This window comes from Falco cherrug, chromosome 13, assembly GCF_023634085.1.
Source record: "Falco cherrug isolate bFalChe1 chromosome 13, bFalChe1.pri, whole genome shotgun sequence".
Lineage (NCBI taxonomy): Eukaryota > Metazoa > Chordata > Aves > Falconiformes > Falconidae > Falco > Falco cherrug.
In genome coordinates, this window is record NC_073709.1 from 3,958,942 (window position 1) to 3,980,132 (window position 21,191).

Consider the following 21,191-nt stretch of genomic DNA (forward strand, 5'->3'; position numbering starts at 1 on the left):
TTGTTCTGAACCTCAGGTGCCCTAAATCTTCTGAGGTAGGCCAGCCAGCCCTGGTTGCCTTCAGGATGTTCACAGAGCTGTTTGCTTTCTAAATGCTCGGGTCTTCCCCCTGGGTTCTGCATCGCTGACTGTGGCAACATAGCTCAGTTCCCTGCAAGGTTCGAGCGTGCTAAAGGCAAAGTATTCTCTCGTTTCAAGGGAATGGGTACAACACCGAGAAGGAAATTGTGGATCGTAACAATGTAGAACCGCTTCTCCTCCTTCCCCTGCCGAGGATGGGATGCGTATGATAGCTGAACTAATGTGTGCGGTTTCCTTCTGAAAATTTTCTGATTTAGTAGAATTGGGTTGAGATAAACCACAGAGTATATTAACTAAAAGGAAATCTATCAGCTATGCAATATGCATTGGAACACATCATTCGGTTATTGTCCTGTAACATTGTTATTACTTCATATTGTACATAATTGATTATGATAGCTAATTAGGGAAAAAAGAGAAAATTTATCCTAGATGTTTATTTCCTGATAAAATCTGTAGAGACTATTACTGCTGGAAATTTTATAAATATTTATGGCGAGGTTACTAGCTTTTTCCTTTCCGGCTTTCAGGTATCAACGGGTGCCTATAAGCGTCAAGTTCACGAGGTACCACTAGGAAAGCAAATAACAGATCCTGTGTTAATAGAGAAGATCACATGGGCCACGTGGACAAGGTAAAAACCTAAACCCAGCGTTCTGCCTGATCGGGGACGGGTGTGATACAGAACCAAGATCAGATTGTGTAAATGAAATGCTGGGGTTTGGCAGACCTGGCAGAACTCTCCCTTTCCACAAAGCTCCATCAAACACCTTTTTTTATACACATTTGTAGCTGGTTGGTGTCTGGTGATGCCAAGGGCTGTCACATTTGTGTGTGTGTGTCTCTCTCCCCACAGCTGTTTGTTGCCTTTGGTCCCAGGCTTCGCCCCAGCGAGGGGCAAGGCCCCTCACACCGCTCTGTGCTTCAGGCTTTGCTTTTATTGGCAGGCTGGTGTAGGTGCTGCCTTATCCCTCATCAGCAAACACAAGCAGCATAGGAGGCACGGAAACGTGAGCTGACTGTGTTAAGGAAGGAGTTGTGGGTATCATTAAAATATATTTACTGGCCAGGATTTATATAGGACCCTTCCAACACGCTTACGAAACACTGTGGAAAGTGGAACAGGCCCAAAGCAATCTGACAGTAACCGGTGGGCGGTAACGCCGGCGGGCTTTGCAAGGCGAGTGGGAATCCTCCTACGCTAACTGCTCTGCTATCAAGCAAGCATAAAAATCTGCCCCAAATTACTCTTTCCTAAGGACTCTTGACAGATTGTGGGAGTGGGGCAGGCGCACCCGACAGGTAAGATGCAGGTAAAGAGGAATGATTATAAAGGAACTTAAACTAAGGAAGAACAGCCGTTTTAAGAAATACCCTACGTCCAAACAAGCACCCCCTCATTCAAGAACTCCTGGCCCTGAGAAGAGAACATCGCTGTCAAAAATCACCGTGGGAGGGCACGTACTTGTCCACAAGGAGGGGAGGGCAGCAGAGCTGCACAGGCCGCTTGTGTAAAACGGTGCGAGTGGTTTTGCAGGAAGTAAACCTTAGGATCTCAGCTGGAGATGATTTGGGAGCCACACGACAAAGGGGTATTCATGTGGTCTTCCCCAGTGATGAGATCGCGCTCAGTGCAATGATTTAGAGGGAAAAAGACTTTGATCTCAAAGGCAGCAACATTTTTTTTTACTGGGCTGTGTTTATTACTGAGCAGCAGCAAGTAAGTCTTACACTCTTTTTTTTAACTTGGTTTTGGAACAGCATTCTTGGAGACGAAGTCATTGGAATTTGGCCGCGAAATGCAGATAAAGCAGATGTCAATTGTGCATGTGTGACCCACGCTGGCCTAAACATAGTCACAGGAGATGACTTTGGTCTGGTGAAACTGTTTGATTTCCCATGCACAGAAAAATTTGTAAGTGGCTATTTTATTTTAATCTAAACAGCTTCCTTCTCCCCATGTTCAGACTCCTTAGCACAGGATTTCAAGATGTCCAAACCACACGGTCCCACGGCTCATCTCCAGGCAGCTCCCGGCCAGCGCCGGCCTGGGAGTGCAGGAGCACAGCTGTCCCCAGGTCAGCTCGCAGGTGACAGGGTAGCTGCCGCCCAGGAAGGCCGGTGCCGAGCTGGGATTGCCGAGCTGGGATTGCCAAGCTGGGATTGCCGAGCTGGGATTGCCGAGCTGGGATTGCTGCGGGCTCCCGGCACCAGCACTGCCCCGGGGGGATTTCGTCTGTACTCGGAGGCAACTTTGTAACTCCGCAAGGCAGTGCTACCCTACCAATTCCTGAACTTCTGCTCTTTGCCCAACAGGCCAAACACAAGCGGTATTTTGGGCACTCCGCGCATGTCACCAACATACGCTTTTCTCATGATGACAAGTACGTTGTAAGTACAGGAGGAGATGACTGCAGGTAACTGCTTATTTATTTTTAAAATAATCAAAAACCGGGGCTGTACTTTTCTATGCCAAACCCAGAGCCATGCACTGAACACCTTTCTCGCCCACTTCACATTCACTGAAGCCTGCTGATGTGTGACGGTTTCAGCTTGTTTTTCTGACTGGAATGGCTGTATTTTATGGTCACTTACACCCAATTTGCTCCTGCCACCTTGGCGCCATTCACAAGGTCATCTCTACTGGGTACGGTACCTTGCATTTGGGTCTCTGTGTTTACCAGGCACCTGGGGGAGGGCAGAGGAGGCAGGCCCTCAGTCCTGGCTGCTGGCGCAGGAGCCCCTTGGTGTGGCTGAAGAACAGTTAGGTGAGACAAAGACAGCTGGTGGAGCGTCAGTCACATAAAAATAACTGAATAGCTCCTGCCCAGCAAAGGGTAGACCAGGAATTGCAGCTGAACAGAAGGACAGATAGATTTAGAAAGACATTTCAAATAACAGGAGGCTTGTCCAAAGGTGCCTTAAGTTTGTGTTGGGGTGTTTTGGGGTGGGTTTTTTTCCTTCCTTAAGTGGGGGGGGGGGGAAAGGGCAGTACTGTCAAGCAAAACAGAGAGCAGGAAGGTGAGGAATTACAACAGCAAAACGTCACACTAGAAAAACTGAAAAGCAACAAGGTAGGAAATGAAAAGGCACAAATTCTCACAGGAGCAAGTATCAGGAAGCTGCATTCAAGAACCAAGTATTTATAACTGCTTACTTGGCAGGAAAAATAAAAGCCAGAGACTGCAGGACCAAGTCATTTTTGCCAGTGAACGAGACTGTGCACCTTTCCCAGAAGCAGCCTCCCTCCATACTGATGTGTGTTCCCTGACAGGAGGCTCCCCTCAGGGAGCTGCAGCGCCTGCAGCAGATACTGCCCTTCCCTTGGGTTTGTTCAGACCATGCAGTCGATCTAACTCTTGCTGCGCGAGATGAGCTGTTCTTCAGATTTCGTATTCACAGTCTTTTGCGCAAGCCTGCTGGTAATGCAGCACCCCACACCCCGAAATAGATGTTATCATTTTCCACTTTGGGAGAAAAAGAAAGGAGGGGGGTGGGGGGTGGGGACACCAACAAACCCTTGCAAAAGTGGCTGCGCAGTGGGAGAGCAGGGAGCTCTGCCGGATCAAAAAGCGGCTGCACAGGAACAAAGGCTGCATTTACCTCAACTCCCACCCTGCAGGCTGCAACTTACATGAACGCAGAAAAGCTTATCAGCTGCCTTAATTTAGACAATGTAGTTCTGGTGAGGATCTGATGCAAAGCGTAACGATACAGAGTAAAATAACCATTTCCAAGCTGCAGGCCTTCACCAAAGCCTGCACGCGCACTAGGTACAATGCTTTAACTCTCGCCTGAGCCAAGTGCACTCGAGGAACTCCAGGGCTTCACGTTGCTTTACCTGGCATCCTGCTGGTAAATCTACATTTATGACCATGTATGTATGTATGTATGTAATGCAACCCCTCTCTCGGTATGGCATGCTGGAGGTTGTCGCCAAGTTACTCAGAAAAGTAAGTATGTCCTCAATTTCCTTGTAGTGTATTTGTATGGCGATGCCTTTGAAAGGAGACTCTTCTGCCGCTGTTACTGCCACCACCAAGGGACTGCTCTGGACTGGACAGCCATGAATGCCTCTACCCCTCCGGCTGCTGTCATTTCCATATGATGCTGCATGGATTACACATTTTCAGATTACTCGTACAAATTTACTGAATGTGAATGTGATCTTGCATTTGAAAGACCAATATCCTTGAGAAGGAAGCTGAAGTTTGAAAGGGCGTCCTTCTGTAACCTGGGTAGGCCGACGTGATGAACAGTTCACTCACGAAGCTGCTTTTGCCTAATACTGTGTTATTCAATCCATGTCTGAAAAGGGAGCACGCTGAGAAAAGGCTGGGCCCTTCACAATTTGCATAATTTCAAAATTTATGGCTTGAACATTTGTTCAAGGAAGTTGGTGTCTTTTAACCACACCTGCTTCTTAAAAACTCAAATTTGGTGCAGAGTAAAACTGCAAGCTTTCAATCAGCATGCTGGGGTTCACACTTCAGCTTTCAGTAATCGAAGGAGCAAAGTATCATTTTTTAAGTCCATTTTATTTTTAAATGTATGTATTTGGCAAAATTTTCTATCCATGAAGTGCCTTTGAATAATTTTCTAGTAGTACGGGCTACAGTCTTACCTCCCACCAATTGCTTTCAACATACGGTGCTAGAACTTTCACAGGGAGGAGGGCTAACCATTAACACCTTTTCCAGCTGTGTACTTACATTATCCCTGCTTTCTGCTTTGGTTTTTAATAAATACCTTCACGTGTGAATTCCAAAACGTTTCCAGCAGCAAGAAGCTACGCGCTCTTATAAGGACAAATTCCTCTCGGCATTACACCTCTTGATAGGCTGTTCACAATTGGTTTGCGATGGTAGTAGCTCGACTGCAGCCAGAATTTGAAGCTTAACTCAAACGGTGAGTAGAGGGGAGAAAGAGTACGGTGAGACTTGGTTAAAGAAATTTTAACACAAATATTGAGGAAATTGTTCCCCAAGAGTTCCAGCACAATCCCCGTCTACGGGAAAATGTGCTTTATAGGTAACTATTTCTACAGGCAGTGGCCACGTAGTGTATTTGTATTTTAGAAGCGGTTTGAAAGCCTCCAGGAATCATCACTTCCCATTCTGGAGGGGCTTCTTGAAGATGCCCAAAGGAACACCTGGTACCTCCCTAGCGGGGACTGCGTGTACCCTCCAGCAGGCAGCTAGTCCCATCCTGCTCAGAAGCAGAACATAACTCCCTCCTGACAGCAGAACCTTTACCTGTCCTCGAGAAAAGCATGATCTTTGCTAAATTTTGGCTCCTCTCCCCCATCACTGCTTCTCGTGCAGCCCCCTCGTCTGGGACCGGGCTGTGGGCAGCAGGCAGCTGAGGTGAGAGTTGCCTCCCTGTGGAAGTGGAAACTACGAGCTGATGTTCACAAAAGACCAGTAAAGCCTTTCGACATTTGTTAAAGAACATTTTGTCAAAAGCAAAAACTACAGGGACAGTGGAACTGGAGACAGCAAAAGTAAGTTCCACTTTTTCCAATTAAACTGTTTAGGGAAAGGAACAGAAAATGCAGGCAATGTCAGAAGAAAAGATTGTAGCGATTTCTGATACTTTGAAATTACCTTTCTATTTAAAAGACTGTTAACCGAGAAAAATAAAGGCCAAAAGAAAACATTTAGACTTACGTTTAGTCTTTGAAAAGGAATGTTAAATAGTGCTTTAGTCCCAGTTCAGGAAAAATACTATTTTGAACTGTGGAAACTTGGAAACTTCCTGCCAATCCACTCCTGGCGCCCACTGCATAAAAAGGTAGCTGCTGGCTGCAAGTAGTAACCAGTTACATGTACATTCAACACACAAAAGTGCTTCAGCAACCTCAAAGAATCACCTTTTTTTAAAATTGTATTTATTAATGCCTTATATTACTATACAGAAGATCAGTTTGTCAGATACACAATAAGAGTCCCTATGCAGTCTTTTTTTTTTAAAAAAAGAAACCTTCTTGATCATATAATGTATCATGTTAGGTGGTGATGTCAGTGAGCACCTTCTTTGCCTATGTTGTAATAACGTTTGCCTTCCTTTCGCACTGATTGTATCCCAAATAAAACCAGTTGTGTGGCAGAACGCATTGATCAATGGTGATGTGAAAAAATATCTTAAAGCAATAGTGTCTTGTCAGGAAAACACTTAAAATTTGTATGTTTATATGGTTTGGGTGTAAGTATAAAATGTTCGGAAGTAATGATGTATCATACTGTAAACTAAAATATTAGTGCATGAATTTATTTTTCAATGATCAAGATGCCATTCATTCAAAATCTGTGTCTCAAGGAAATATGGATACAAGTTTTCAATGTCCAGGTCTCAAACCAGATTCAGCAAGTTGATCTGAAAAGATTATTGGACTTGCTTCACCATTTCCTTCAAACTAGAATATGACATCATACATTACTGTCTCAAAAATAAAAGAAACCAAGGATCTTCACTTTGTTTAGCAGAATCTAAAATTTAGTCTTTCACCATTTTCTATCACCGACTACTCACAACACTTAAGTGGCGTCTGACACTCCGTGTCACTGAGCTGTCGGCACAGCTGGCAGCGGTAACAACGGGGGCCTTGAGCATTCAGCACAGTGGCCTCCTCGCCGCCGGCGGGAATCTGCGCTACATGAACCACACGCCGAACTGAGCATCACCGGCCGACACGGCTCCCTGGGACATCAGCTCTGCAATGGAACTGAACAAACTGCTTCACACTGCACATATGAAAAGAAAAGGGATCCTGGGAAATCCACCTACTCACATTGCTATACGTCTGACAAACTAGTACTTCCACCACCATGTACAATGGCTATTTAATCACTATGAAGTTAAACAAAATAAACACAAATATATTAAACTTGCCTCAAGAAAGCAAAATACCAATATCATTTTATGTCTATAAGCTTTATTGATACTTGGGGTTTTGGTTGGTGGGTTTGTTTTTGTTTTTTTTTTTGCTTTTTTGTTGTTTTTTTTCTTTACATTTCACAATGCATTCCACAGACTTAGTTCAATACAGCTTAAACTGCAAGTGTATAAATTTTCACTTATCATTTCTTGCATAACAAGGCTTTAAGTTTCCAAACAACAGTTGCAGCATTAGATAATCGGTCCACAGATTATCAGAGTTTGAGAGACTGTAGATTTGCTCAAAATCAACTACTGTACGTTTGTGCAACAAAGTGTATGCTGTAATTATCTTTTAATGTATGTGGAGGTTCCTTTGTTCATGTCTCTTTTGTTGTTTTAAACAGATGCTAGTGTTTACAGACAACGTTTTAGTTTTTCAAGCTTGTGTGCTATGGAGCTAGTCCAGAAATCAGTCAATTCTCTGAAGTACGAAGCACTGTGGAGCAGCTGAAAGATCTAAGCTTTGTGAAACACATATATATATATATATATTGGCAATTGATAAAACAATAAAATCACAATACAGCTATACTCATACCAAAAAGGCAAGATTTTTCAAAACTTGCTAAAATGGTATATTCTTCTAAAACATCTCATTTTAGAAAATCTGCATCAATCTACACAGACCATACACAGTGCACAAACTGGGAAGTGTTACCCTCCGCTCCACCTGCACTACCTCTTCTGGAACGCAGCAGGGACTACCTCTGATGAAGCAAAATGTACAGCTTTCTCAAATCTTTTGTATTAGCCAGTGCTGCACACAGGATAAAGAAAGATGATTAGTTTTAGATCCATACATAGCAGCTTACAATACTTAAGATGATGAAACACATGGCAGTCAAAACAGTTATTTTTCCTTAAACACTGCGTTGCTAAAAAATAAAGATCTGTGAAATTGCACTGCAATGTCAAGGGGTTTGCTATTCCCTGACCCTCCCCATGTAAATCCAAATGAGTATTTTTTCCCCCTTAAAAGATGAACTTCCTATTGATAAGTTGCTTCAGGCTCTTTACTCGGTTTTGCGCTTCAACCCAGGGATCTTTGCTTGGATCCTGCAAGAGGAACAGGAGAGGAAAAAGAACAGCGTTTGAGTAACAAACGAATAACAAGTAGGTGTCAACACAGTCTTAAAAACAGCAGCACATAAAGATCACAATCACGGTGACCAAAACTGGTAAATTCTCCTTCATTTAGCCCTCGGGTGCAGCTGCTGAGGGTCTCATGAGCGGTTTCAAATACACAGAATTCTATCAGAAATAATACAGGATTAACAGCCTCAGCAAGAAAGGAGCTGATTTCGGAACCATTCCAAAATCAAACAAAGGATGTTCTCCTCCCAGGACTAGCGCACGTGATGCATTTGTTACACACAGCAGTACCAGACATACCAAGAACTGTAAACGTTATAAAGTGAAATAACAAAAAAACCAACTCACTTAGCCATCGCGTCTTTGACATTCTTGTTCACGAGCCCCAAATAATGGTCAATTTGGGCCTGGAATGGAAGATGAGAGGTGTCAGAGCCAGCTCGGGAGCAGGCACCGCGGTGTGCCTCACACAGAAGACCGCTGGCGGATGGAAGGGCTCAACCGCGCTCATTTCCAAGTCTGATGCCAGAGCTCCCGCGGCTTCAGGCTCAGCACACCCTACCTAGCGTCTGCCTCCAGGCGTGCACACAAAGGCAGGGAATAGCAGGCAAATACCCAAACAGATTCACCCCGGCTTCTGCACGTTCCACCGAACAGGTCACCAGCGTTTCCCTTGCCTCTTCTCGAGGGCGCGCAACCTGGGCCCTCGGTGAGGGGCAGACGGGCAGCGCGGAGAAGGAAAGCTGCTTAGATGGGCCAGGCCTCCTAAACAGCTTATGCCTGCCGAGAGCAGCCTTCAGCTTGTCAAGAGGATTGAGGAGACCAAGCTAAGCCACACAAATTGTCCGTCATCTTTCCTTGGGGCTACAGGATTTCCTTTCACTGCAGCGTACTTTGTCCTTTCCTGGGAGCTCGGAGAGGAGCCCAGGAGACTCCGCCATCTGCTCTGGCCCCTTCTGCCTCCCTTCCCAAGTCCCAGGCTGGCCTCCATGAGCAGCGTTGTTTTTGAAAGAGGAGAAGGAACGGCTAAGCCAGAGCTGGCCTCCCCCCTCCTGTGCTATGACCTGCTGAAGACAGTCCCTGCTCAAGCTCAGCTAGAATTTAATCATAAGCATTTTATTTTGGCTCCTTCTTACCTCTTACTTTTACATTAGTCTCTCCACTGGAGAGGCACCGGACTGTGCCAGGCATCTCCCACCTCCTCTTTTTGCCAGGGCTACAAACTCCACAGGGCTTCAGGACACGAATCCTGAAGATCAGCTCCAAAGAGGTTTCTTCAGAAATTGTTTTAAAAGTACTTACATCAGGACTGACTGTGCGGGCTGCTCTTTTAGCCCTGACCCCATCTGGATCAGGAGAGGAGGCCTCCAGGTTAATGGGGCTTTTTTTCTAACTGTTTGCTGGGGAAGCCTTCTTACACTTCCACCAAAAAGGAGGAGGGGAAAGCACACGCAATCTGGACTTCAAAGTGAACTTGATTTTCTTGGCCCCAGCACTGACTCCTGGTTAAAGGCCTATCTTTTAAAGGCTTTAAAGATTTTCGAAGATTGAAACAAATTTTGGTTTTACTTGCTTGTAGCTTTGCTTCAACGGAGCCAATTTTATGAAACATTTCACAAATCACATTAAACGCTCACCTGATGTCTCTCATAAATAACAGGAACACTGAAGAGTGAAATCAAAGCTGGAAAAGAGCACATCAAAGGTATGAACAGACGGAAGGGATGGTGTTCAGGTAAAACAAAGACTAGTTTCTACACCTTGACATTTATTTCAAAAGGTTGCAAGAAAAAGATATAATTAAGCCATGTACAAAAACTGTTGGCTGGTAATTTAAATAATCCCTCTTAAGGAGAAGCTGGGCTGTTCTCCAGGTCTCATTAACAGTACAGTAAGTCTAGTCACAGGTCACTTTTCCACTGTGGGTTATGCAAATTCTTCTAAAAGGATGCTCAGGCCTCTGCCAGCATCAGTCGGTTTCTGCCACCTGAGGCCAGCCTGCTCTGGGGTGCAAGAAATAAAAGTGTCTGCGCCAGGACACGGCCAGGGGCAATTTTGTACCTCCTCCAAAGCTCAATGCAGCGATGGTATTCAAGTCAGGCTGACCCTGATAGGGACAAGCACAACCACAACTGCTTTCAAATGATACAAGGTCTGGAAAACTGACAATCTCAAGGAATTCAGCAATCCAAAATGGCCTGTTCTGCAGTGTTATCAAGGTCCTGGAAACAGGACACAGAACTGTAACATCTCGCTACGCTCCAGAACACAGGAATAGTTTAGCCTCACAGTACTGAGCAGCTTCAGTGCTTTTCCAGAGTTATTTTGTATGCCAGTATTTAACGCAACTCAAAACACTTACCCAGAATCAGTAATGTCAGACCATTAAACAAGGCACCGACATAGGTGAATACCCACATCAACACTGCGAACTAAAAAGGAAAAAAACAGCATGTCAGCCCGGCGTCTGTGTCACCAGAACATACCAGTCACAACAGTGAGGGGCCTTCTCAAAACACATACGAAACTAAAATGCCCCAAACGCCACTTCCCCCTTGCACATCTCATGTAATTATAGATGAGTGACACGATGGCTGAAGGGCTCAGTAATAGGATAGTCTAGGTCATCGGGCTGAATTCAGCCCGAGTCAGCAGTGACCACTGTTAGTACTCGGTGGCCGCTCAATGCCCTCTGCATTCATACAGCACTTCCAATTCCGCGTTTATTAACGATGGGCAAACGCCATTCCTACCTCCCACCCTTTGAAAAGACGGAACTAGGCAGGCAAGTGAGAGGTTAAAGAGCTGGCATGTGACACAGCACTGGGTGACAGAGCCAGAAAGAAGCAGGTCGTTTGTTTGCGTGGCAGCGCAGCAGCCAGCACACCAGCGCATCCCGCTCTGGGCTGTGGCGCAACCAGCAGCGCCAAGCTATCACAATCGCACTTGGCTCAGCAAAGGTCTCGGTGAAGCGCTGACTAGGCAAGGCAGAGGTTTCTGTCACACCAGGGGAAAAACCTGTGTGGAAGGTGAAGTAGCAAGGTTGGCTTGATTGGCTTTTTTCCCTTAAAAGAAAACATAGGAGAGCTTTGAATATCAAAAAATTCAGGAGACAGAGGAATGAACAGTGCCGTAAAATGGAAGCTGGCTCTGAGTCCTAGAGTAACTCAGAAGGAAAGCCATCCCTTTGCTTCACTGCTCACACTGCCACAATTTCTGGCTCCATGTCCCAGCCCCTAACTCATACCCAGCGGGGGTTCCTCCCCCACCACCATGCTGCTGCCTGCACTTGCAGAGCTCCCTGTGCGCTTCACCAGCTTTACACAAAGGTCTGCAGAAGCTCAAGCCCCTCAGCCTTCCGCCAGGTGGAGAGTGTCCCAAGCACACCTCTGACCTATAGCGGGGTGGGCGGGGGCTGAAGGCTGCCAGCTCTATTTCTGTGTAGGATTCCTCCCTGAGGAAAATCAGCCAGTTTCTTCTAGTGTTGCACAGCTTGTAAGGAGCTGAACAGAAGCCAGGATCTGGATGTCAGAAACACTGGGCTTACCAGTGCTTAGTCCTGGCTAAGCACTGAATTACACTCTGTATTGTGCGGAGCACACAGATGAGACCCCTAGCTCCTTAATCAACTACGCACATCTGGTTATTTTCTGTGCAAAACACTGCAAATTAGCCAACAGCTGGACAGACATGGTGGGAGGCTGCTGCTGGCATCAGAGAGAGAAAGCCTGGGCACAATTAACCACCGGAGGTGAAGCACTTTGGTAAGCTGGAGGAACATGCAAGGAAAAAATGGATACAAAGCACTGGAAAGAAAAAAACCGCATGTCAAAGGACTGCGGGTGTAGGCAGGGCTCTAGCCTGCAGCCAAGTTATGTACCCCAACACCCATCTTTAGCTTATCATAAGATGCAATAAGAGACCAATCCATCGTAAGAGACCAAACCAAATCAACAGCCAACAACAGGAAAGGGCATGACAATCACTATGAGTTTAATTGCATGAGCCCTGCACTGACATGAAGTTTACTTCAGGAGCTGCATTCAGAGCTGATCCCATTCAAAATGCAGGAGGATTAACTGCAAGTGATGCAGCTCTTTGTCAGCTCTTCCCAGATGCAGTGCAAGCAGCACTAGGGGCACAAAGTTAACCCTCAGGCAAGGCTGCGATGTTACCATCAACTGCATTCCGGCTGAAGGATTTTGGCAGGTTTATCAAGAAAAATAAAGCAGATTTCTCTAAACTCCCTCATGATTCATTCAAACCTTGGCCCAGTTCTGCTCCCCACAATGCCAGGGTGAGAGCTGGCTGCCAGCCCCTCTGCACAAGGCACTTTAATGGAGCAAGCATTTTCCCTTCAGAGCAAGCCGGTGCACGCAGCACGTCCCCCTCCCCAGCCACGGGAGGGAAGTCAGCAACCTCTACTACAGCAAAAAGCCCCCAAGTTTGTGACCATTCAGAACAATTCCCTTGCAGGCTGCGCGGTCCATATAAACTAAGTATGTCGACTTCAAGCGCACACAGCAAAGCATCGTGACAGCTATCCAGGATCTCCCTGCACAAACACAGCTACCGAAGCTAAGCACCGCCCCAGTCTGGTGACAGTTCAGTAATATTGCGGGAGGTTATCACCAAGGCAGAAAATGTGAGTTTATGTAAGCAGAGCGGTAACAGATACGAACCAGTCCCAAAGTCCAACAATTAACAGAACTATCCAATCCTATTTAGTGAGCACTGAATTTACGGCCTGAGAAAGATCAAAATCCAGGCGTTAACATTTGACTGACACAGGCTCTGCTTCTCCAAAAGTCTCTCCAGAGCAGCATCAGGGTCTAACGACGAACTGTGGTACACGCACAGCTTCTAATCCACTTCACTTATTCACACGAGGCGGGAGAGGGAACCACGGAGCCCAGCGAGGCCACCCCCCTCTCTACCGCATCCATGAGGGACAGCTACTTTGAAGGCTGGGGCTACCAAAGTAAATGAAGTTCAGCAAAAACCTCAGACCCCCCAGCTCCCACAACTCCCATCTCTCTTCACACCCTTCTGACAGGTAAAACAGCACTCCTGGGACTGACTGGAGCTGATCTCAATCCCACACTGGCGTACTGGTCTCTTTTTTTCCCCCCTTAGAAATGAGACAAACTCAGAGAACCTTGCAAATGCAAAAAGGCTTACCCCTGAAACACACGTCTGAACACTTTAAGCTCTAAGATGGAAAAAAAAGCAGAAGGCATCCCAGGATTGACCTACAAAGATAATATTGCTCTTCCCACACACTTGGGACACAAGGAAAGCACAGGGCCCAAGCTCAGCCTGAATGTTACGATACAGGAAACCAGTAAAAACCCCTGTGTACCCAATGGAATGAACCAAGTTTTTGCCTACCTCATTCCAATGATTACTGACTCCCCAGTACCCAAAGCATGCTGCAATGTAATGGCAAATCCAAAGATGTGCATGTGTCAGTTTCATTACTCTAAACCAGTTCAAATATGGCAAAGAGCTCTGTTTCTCAAAACATCAGTTAAGCAATGAAAATTGAAAGCAATTGTGCCCCACTGTCGGAATGGCTACCACCGCGCAGCTGGGGAAGCAGCACTAGACTGCTATCCATCACGATAAAGTGCAGGTTTCTCCCGGGGCTCTGGCAAGGGCTGCTCTGGAATTGCTCCTCAAGAACTGTGAGGAACTTCTGCTGCTGCATAAATATTTAGAGTTCATTTTAAGACTTCCATGACTGAAGCATTGTTTAATAGAAAAAGAAAAAATCTTAACAAGACATTTTACAGCCAGAACTATTACACACAATAAACTGACCTGCAGACATTTTCTAAATTAAAGCTCTGTAACTTTTAATTATACATAAACATGCTGTTTCCTACAGTGAAGATGTTTAAACTACACAAGCCAAGGTATTTTTAAACCAGGGCCATTACATTACGTAAGACCCCAGCATCTTAATGTTCTCCTCAGGCTCAGGCACAAACCCTTCAAAATCAGCCGCTTGTGCTTGTGAACTGTCCTGGCATTCCCTGGTTTCATGTAAGGGTTGCTCTCTACTATGATAAATTAAGACTAAATAACCTACATAAAACATTTTATATGTCAAAAGAAGAGAGGGGAAATTAATTAGTTCAGCTGAATAAACATGTCTTTCCTATATACCATAGTATTTGGAAAGTGATTAGTGCCTTAAAGACATTCTGACTGGAATTAATTCTAACATAATTCCTCTGAAAGGCCTCATTTTTAAAACAGTGTTAACTGGAACAGCAGTTGGCTGTTCGCTGCTTCCTTTACTGTAAGGGATTGTGATCTCTAAACAAATGGTGTGGAAATGCTTATAACTCAGATGAAGGAACATATCACAAAGGGCTTAATTATTAAAGAAATACAAGTGACCTTGTGAGTGCAAGTTTTTCTGTGATGCTTGTTGTTTAATCAGATCCAAACATGACTTAAGGAAAATAACTTCTCTTTGAACACTGAAACTCAATGCCCTTAAACACAATAAACAAAGAATATGTTCCCTTCCTCCCTTGCACATCCAGTTTAAGTTATCAAAATGCAATTCTAGCCATGTAACAGCAATTCTTTTGGTCAAGGCTGTGGCCTTGAGATGCTGCAGAGATGAATCCTAAGTACTCAGTCACTCAAGTGTGAAGGCGAGACACAGCTTCTCACAGACCAGACTGGTGGGCAGTGGGCGAGAGGATTTAGCCATCAAAATGCAATCCCTGTGTGGAAACACTGGCAAGGCACAGCCAGTAATGGCCTTATTTAAGCCATTTTACCATAAAACGACTGCAGCAATATCAATCACATCCAGAAAAATGACCAGAAAGTAAGAATGCACAGCCACCTCCCTAAAAAAAAAAAAAAAAATTTACAGCCAACCCTTTAGGATCAGGAAGATTATTACAGTAAACCTTGGGGTTAATATCCCATTCTCCTCTTTCCCTTCTGAGAAAATTTATCTTTATCATGAACAGCAGACCCCAGGAAACAACCCAACAGCCTTATAATCTTTCCTATCTCCAGAGGGAAAGGACTCCCACTACAGGAGACCAGCACAGCATCAGGTACAACTTTCCTGGCACAAACTCTATGATCAAGTTGCAGCATAACAAGAAACTGGGTCTAGAAACTCTGCGTAAGATCCCGAGATCTGCCTCCAATTTCTATTCCACACATATAACAAAGACTTCTAGAGCCTTCCTATTTTTCTCCAACTGTCACTCGAAAGCCCCTCCCCCAACCCCACAACTCAAAGGACTTTATAAAGCAGTACGTAAGGGATTTACTGGAAGATAAATGCAACTATTTCAAGAAGATTAAGCAAACTGAAAAAGAAATGGACAACACATTGGTACTCAGTAAAGGAAACAATTGTTTGAAAAATGAAGAAAGACGATTAGCTTAAAAGGAGAGAATATAATTCTCACAGAACAAAGCTGAAGGGGTTTCAGCCAATATTTTTATTTTTTTTCCCCGCAGATTTTTTCTTAATAACTATTCTTCACTGTCAGTTTTGCTCTGCCACCTTCAATAAATTCCATTAAATATTACTTGGACATATTCAAGATACCTGTTAAGCAGTATTGCACACTTTAGGTAAGGTAACCTGCAAAACCCATTGCAGTGATTTGCATCACTAGAAGCAGCAGCTAGTCACACCCAAACCCAGGGACTGAAACAAGTGTCCACCTCCCTGGTAAAAGAAGGGCATTGCTCAGCCCCCAACTCTCCCAGCAAAAGAGGCTGACACAGGAACTCCTCCTGTTTAAGGCAAGGATCGGTACACTAACCACACGCTGGTCTCTGGACAGAAACAAACACAAAACCCAAACCAAACCAGACCTGTGGCAGTCTAGCCCAAAACTCAGGTCTTCAAGAAGGACAAATATATATTAGTGACACATTCTGAATGCCTGTATTAAGAGCACTAGCGAGGAGGTTTAACAGCTGAACTGCATGCAGCCAGAAACTATTTCAGTTTTCCATCTGTTTTTATTATACTGTCAAAATAAAGTGCAGAAAGTCACCCACTACTACTGCACACAGAACTTTATACTCAGCTCCGTGGCTAACAGAAGGCTATACTTCTTGAAAAACAAAAAGGCTTATTACTTCCAAAAAGCAAACTAACACTCATTCTTTACTTATACAGAGCCAAAGATGCTATTGTTCATTCATGTTTACAAGGACTACTGGGCTTTGCTAACCTAGGTCAGCAAGGAATTTACACAAGGCTGCTGTATCTACAGCTGAAGCAAACTTACCTTCAGAGAATCAACTAAGTCATCGACTAGGAAGAGACGTCTCAGCTCTTTGACTGTGCCATTAACGTGACCAAGCACAACGTTACTGTATTTCTGAATAAGCTCTTCAGACACAGCTACATCAGACTCCAAGTAGGCCCTGCAAGAAAGAAGGGCTTATGAGACTTTACTGTAAAGACTGTTGTCAAAGCGTATCAAATATATAGATGTTATATATGCAATATCAACATACCTTCTTTTTATGTTATAAAAACAGAAACCTTCCCTCATCAGGAATGCCAAAAGGATAGAACAGAACTAACCTAAGTTACTCTTAGAAAGTAAAAGCCAACCTCAAAAAAACCCCAACCCTACAACCTCTTAGAAGAAAAGAAAAAATGTTTCTTTCTTACTCCTATGTTGTGCTAGTGCGTTTATTAAGTCACACACAGTCTTACCTGGCCTACACACAAAAGGCGCACTGGCTGACACACAGGTGTGACCAGACCAGGCTCGCGAGCAGCCAGCACCACTGGCCATACGCTGCCTGGTCTATGAAGGCTCTTCCTACTCCTCAGCATATGCTGTAATCTAGAACACTTACAACAATGACAGACAGCCAGGCTGGGGGGCATTGTGTGTGTTATTCTCAGGTTTTGCTGTTGTATGAGGCAGCCTGATATTCTACCAGACTTGGTATTTCATTTTTCAAACTGAAAAAATCCTGCACAAGTAACATTCATTCATACCACTGGAAGGCCGTTCTGAAGTCACCATTATGCTGTAAGAAACACACTAAGGCACAGTAAAATGAGCAAGTCTTTCATCATTTGCTTAAAAAAATAGAAAAAAAAAATCCTTACAGTTAGTGACAGCAGTTCTTTTAATAGAAAGATATAAGCTCCTATCTGGCTAAGCGTTCTTTACGCTACAGCGTTACTCTTATCTGTATCTGCAGCGGCTATCGCAATTTAGTATCTTGAAATTGAAAATAATTTATCTAATTTGCATGTTGGAGAGGGATGGAGCAATGCAGCACATCTGTAACAGGGCGCTCATTTTACAGTTACTACAGTTGTTAAACTTTTACTTTCATTTCTGCTTTGGGGTGGTTTTGATTTTTATTTTTTTTAAAATAAAAAATGCACAGTGGAGGCTCCTATGTACATCATTGAAGGTGAAGCTAAAACATGGCTTTGTGGCAAGTCCGGCACAAATGAAAATACTTTAAATGGTAACTACAGAGGGCAGCCATTTCAAGGCTACATTCTGCCATCCACACTTGGCTTGAGTCTGCACACCCTTCTCAACTCATCAGCCAGACAGTCGGTACCTGAATCATACATGAAACTGATCTCATGGATGTGCTCTTCACTGCCCAACTAAATTCAACTAAAAATACCCTTCTTGTAGTTGAAGCTATACAGATAAAAAGTAAGCAACCACGTACGTTGGACTAAAACGCCTGGAAGCTTCTTATGAAAATCAGTATTTTTAGAAATAAACTGCAGAAAGAGCTCAGGTAGGAAAAGTTCTGCCTGTTCTTGCAAAGAAAGAACTTGACTGGTAAACTGGAAATGCTGTTTGGATACTGACGAGCACTACTGGGTAGAAGCTCCAACAGGATTTTTGCTGGGAATTACTCATCCTAATGATGGTGAATGACAAGAGCCATACAGGGCCCTGATGGTTAAAAAACCCCACCAAAACAAACCCAGAAACCTGAGTTTACAAGAAGATACGTATTTCACACTGCTATACTGAATATGGTTGCCAATTGTTCAGATGTGGTTTTTTTATATTAGATCTAAGCTTGAAAGCCAATACTCCCTCTTTTCCCAGTTTTTCTCACAGCTGTTCTAGGCACAGACTGGCTTTCTCTGGGTACATGGTCCACTACACGTAGTCAGGGAGGAATGGAGGTAAACCCAAGAAAACATTTTGCCCGCTTTACTGAAGATGAGAGGAAAACAATGAGAATAATTAGAAACACCACAAAATTAGTAAAAGAGCTGTAAATAGGAAGGCATGCGGGAGTTTCTGAAAGGGGCAAGGGAAGCTGAGATTGAACTGCTTCACTGGTCAGTTAGAGGAGAGAAGCCAGTCTGAGCAGTGTGAAACAGGGCTGGCATGGGAAGAGGAAACATGCACATAGTAATAACACATTAATCAGTTTTTACTTCTCTTAAGATGCAGCTCCGCAATAGTGGGCACCACCATACTCGCCGCAGGAGAGGATGGATGCCATGGATACCGTGTTCCCACACCGCAGGAAGTGCACACAAGACATGCCCCAAGGACTTGGCTCACTCATCACAAACTGCTCAGAGGTCCTCTCTGAGGGCCTGAACCAATCCTATGATTCAACTCCTCAAGCCTTAGAGTTCAGAGTCCAATTTTCTGGATTTCTGATCTGAGCAGGCTGCAATGAATATTCTGCTGATGACAAGGCACCCTTGCATGTGGAGAACACAGCTATTGCTGCTTCATAGTAAAACATCTCATTTTAAGAGTATTCTTAAAAAACAAGTTCCAAAAAGATAAAGATATTCCCTGTGACATTTATGCTGATTTTTGCTACATATATTGCATTGGAAGTGCTACATCTGCTGGGTATTCTTTAGATTTTGTACATCATCTGCCACTGGTTCACATTCTGAAGACTATGCCATTCTAAAACACTTATTACTTCATTTGATTCAAGTACTTAATTTTTTGTAATGTAACTCTAGCATTCCAAAGGAAACCTCATTTTGTTTTCTTTATCACTGTGTATGCCTACTGAGAAAAGCTGAAAGAAGAGTAGTCACAGGCTGGGTAACAGATTTTTCAGTACAGACTATTTACATTATTATGCAACATATTACGGCATATGTCATCTACTGCTTCTAATGGCACCAAAACTGCCGTTCCCCAAAACAACACACTTTTTCTTAATTAAAAGAAAAATCTCACCTAAACGGGTGGCCTTCATCGGACTTCTGGATCGCCTGGATAACTCCCTTATATATCCTAAAGCTGATGGTCACAGAAAGCAGGGCCAAGGCAATGTAAGCTGTCACACTCACGATGCTGAACACTGTTAATGAAAGCAGCAGGAACAAGCTGGCACCAAACACCACTCCCGTCTTCTTAATGTCTCGCCAGTAAAGGAGGTCAACAACTAAAATTTAAAAAAGGTAAGAGATTAGAACAAGTTACCTTTTGCATCCATACGAAAACAGTAAAACATGATTCACTTGACTGCTGAGAGTCATCAAGAATGGAACTTGCGATCTCACTGTCAAACCACAGCTGAAATAACAACTAGAAATAGGTTATTTTAGCACAGATTCTGCACTGGACTTCAGATTATTGGTATTACTGTTATTAGGATTACCTCCAACGTAATTGCTAAAATTTACGAACAATTCTGCCCTTCAGCAATGTCAGAATTAATCTCTTCAACTACCGTGCTGTGTTCTGCACCAGAACCACAGCAGTTTGTGCTTCATTTCATTTTATTTTTGTGCATTTTGCGGATGTTGCTCACTGAAGGGACTTATTCAGATCCTCTGTTAGGACAAAGGACAAGACACTAACAGATCTCTAAACCGTTTTATCTTTGCAAACCTGGTAAGAGTCAAAGGCACTGCTCAAGAGTCATTAACAGTTCATTTGGTTTCCTTTTGACTGAAAACACATCAGTGGGAGTTTATAATAGTGTGCTCCAATGCAAAGTACTTCATTTGTAAAGTAAGTTTATATTTTCCTTAAGTGACCCTCATGAGAGAACACAGTATCATGCCATTTTTAGCATCACTGTTTAAAGTAAACTGCACCCTTGCACAAGTCATAGGTAATGACCTAACACATCCACTGCAGATTTGTTTGTTTTGAGGTGCTGCTGCATCCGGTGGATTCAAATCTGGCAAACATCATTCTCCATTGCTGAGTACAGAACTGGGCAGGGGCATCTAGTCTAGTTTAACACTTCATGGCGAGACAAAATAAAACTCACTCTTGACAATTTCTACTTCCACAGCTGATCAGATTTTCACAAGAAAAAATTCCTCTTCTGCATCAAAACTGCTTGTTAATAGCAACAATGTATTAGATACAGAACTCAAGATACATTACAGAAAAATTATTACTATTACATCATCAGTTTAGTAATCCTCTCTCATCTTAAACATCACAAAGCCAATTGTAAAATAGTATATCACAATTCAGAACACTTTTTTTATTCTGAATGACTGTAAAAGAAAATTTTAAAATAAATTTGACTATTATTTCTCACAGGATGAAAAGGTGGTAATGCACCAACATTAAATACTCAGTAGCCTCTGCAGGGAAAAAGTCTGCTTAATCCCTTTGGAGTTACAACATGAAAATGCCACTGGGGCTCTAGTGCAATTTCACTGTGTTTCAGAAGCTGAAGTCCCTTCCCAATTATTTCTGTAGGGAAACTGTACTGAGCAGCAAGCTCTGGAAAGATGAGAACTCTGGTCAGAAACTTAAAGCCATCATTTTCATAACGCAAAATATTTTACCCAAAAATTTAATTCATGTTTTACTAGAAACTTCCTGAAGTTCTACAGACAGAACCAGGTTACAGTTGCATGAACATCTTTGTATTTATCACGCACCAAAACTGCTGTGGAAAGAAACAGCCTCACCCCTTCACCAGCACTCAGTTCCACTCCTTTCCTCTGCATGGCCACGTACAGAACCAGCCCAGTTTTCTGCATGCCACTGACAACTACTGCACAAAAAAAATAGAATGAAAACTAAGCAGCCAGCCAGATCAGATTCTGGTTGTGGTTCACCACG

The 21,191-nt window shown here is 43.7% G+C and overlaps 2 protein-coding genes across 7 annotated transcripts in view; one reads left to right on the forward strand and one right to left on the reverse strand.

Moving 5' to 3' along the window:
- The window catches only part of EML6 (EMAP like 6), a 119,058-nt gene extending 112,957 nt beyond the window's left edge, over positions 1-6,101 (forward strand). For both annotated transcript variants that reach the window (XM_027814576.2, XM_005445623.3), the window contains 4 exons: positions 612-715; positions 1,843-1,996; positions 2,398-2,498; positions 4,062-6,101. In XM_027814576.2, the coding sequence (XP_027670377.2) occupies positions 612-715; positions 1,843-1,996; positions 2,398-2,498; positions 4,062-4,086 (384 nt within the window). In that variant the 3' untranslated portion in view covers positions 4,087-6,101. The remainder of the gene's footprint in view (positions 1-611; positions 716-1,842; positions 1,997-2,397; positions 2,499-4,061) is intronic.
- Positions 6,102-6,335: 234 nt separating this feature from the next.
- The window catches only part of RTN4 (reticulon 4), a 47,990-nt gene continuing 33,134 nt past the window's right edge, over positions 6,336-21,191 (reverse strand). For all 5 annotated transcript variants that reach the window (XM_055725462.1, XM_055725463.1, XM_055725464.1 and 2 more), the window contains 6 exons: positions 19,335-19,542; positions 16,401-16,539; positions 10,475-10,544; positions 9,750-9,796; positions 8,461-8,519; positions 6,336-8,076 (listed from right to left, as the gene is read on the reverse strand). In XM_055725462.1, coding sequence (XP_055581437.1) covers positions 8,034-8,076; positions 8,461-8,519; positions 9,750-9,796; positions 10,475-10,544; positions 16,401-16,539; positions 19,335-19,542 — 566 coding nt within the window. In that variant the 3' untranslated portion in view covers positions 6,336-8,033. The remainder of the gene's footprint in view (positions 8,077-8,460; positions 8,520-9,749; positions 9,797-10,474; positions 10,545-16,400; positions 16,540-19,334; positions 19,543-21,191) is intronic.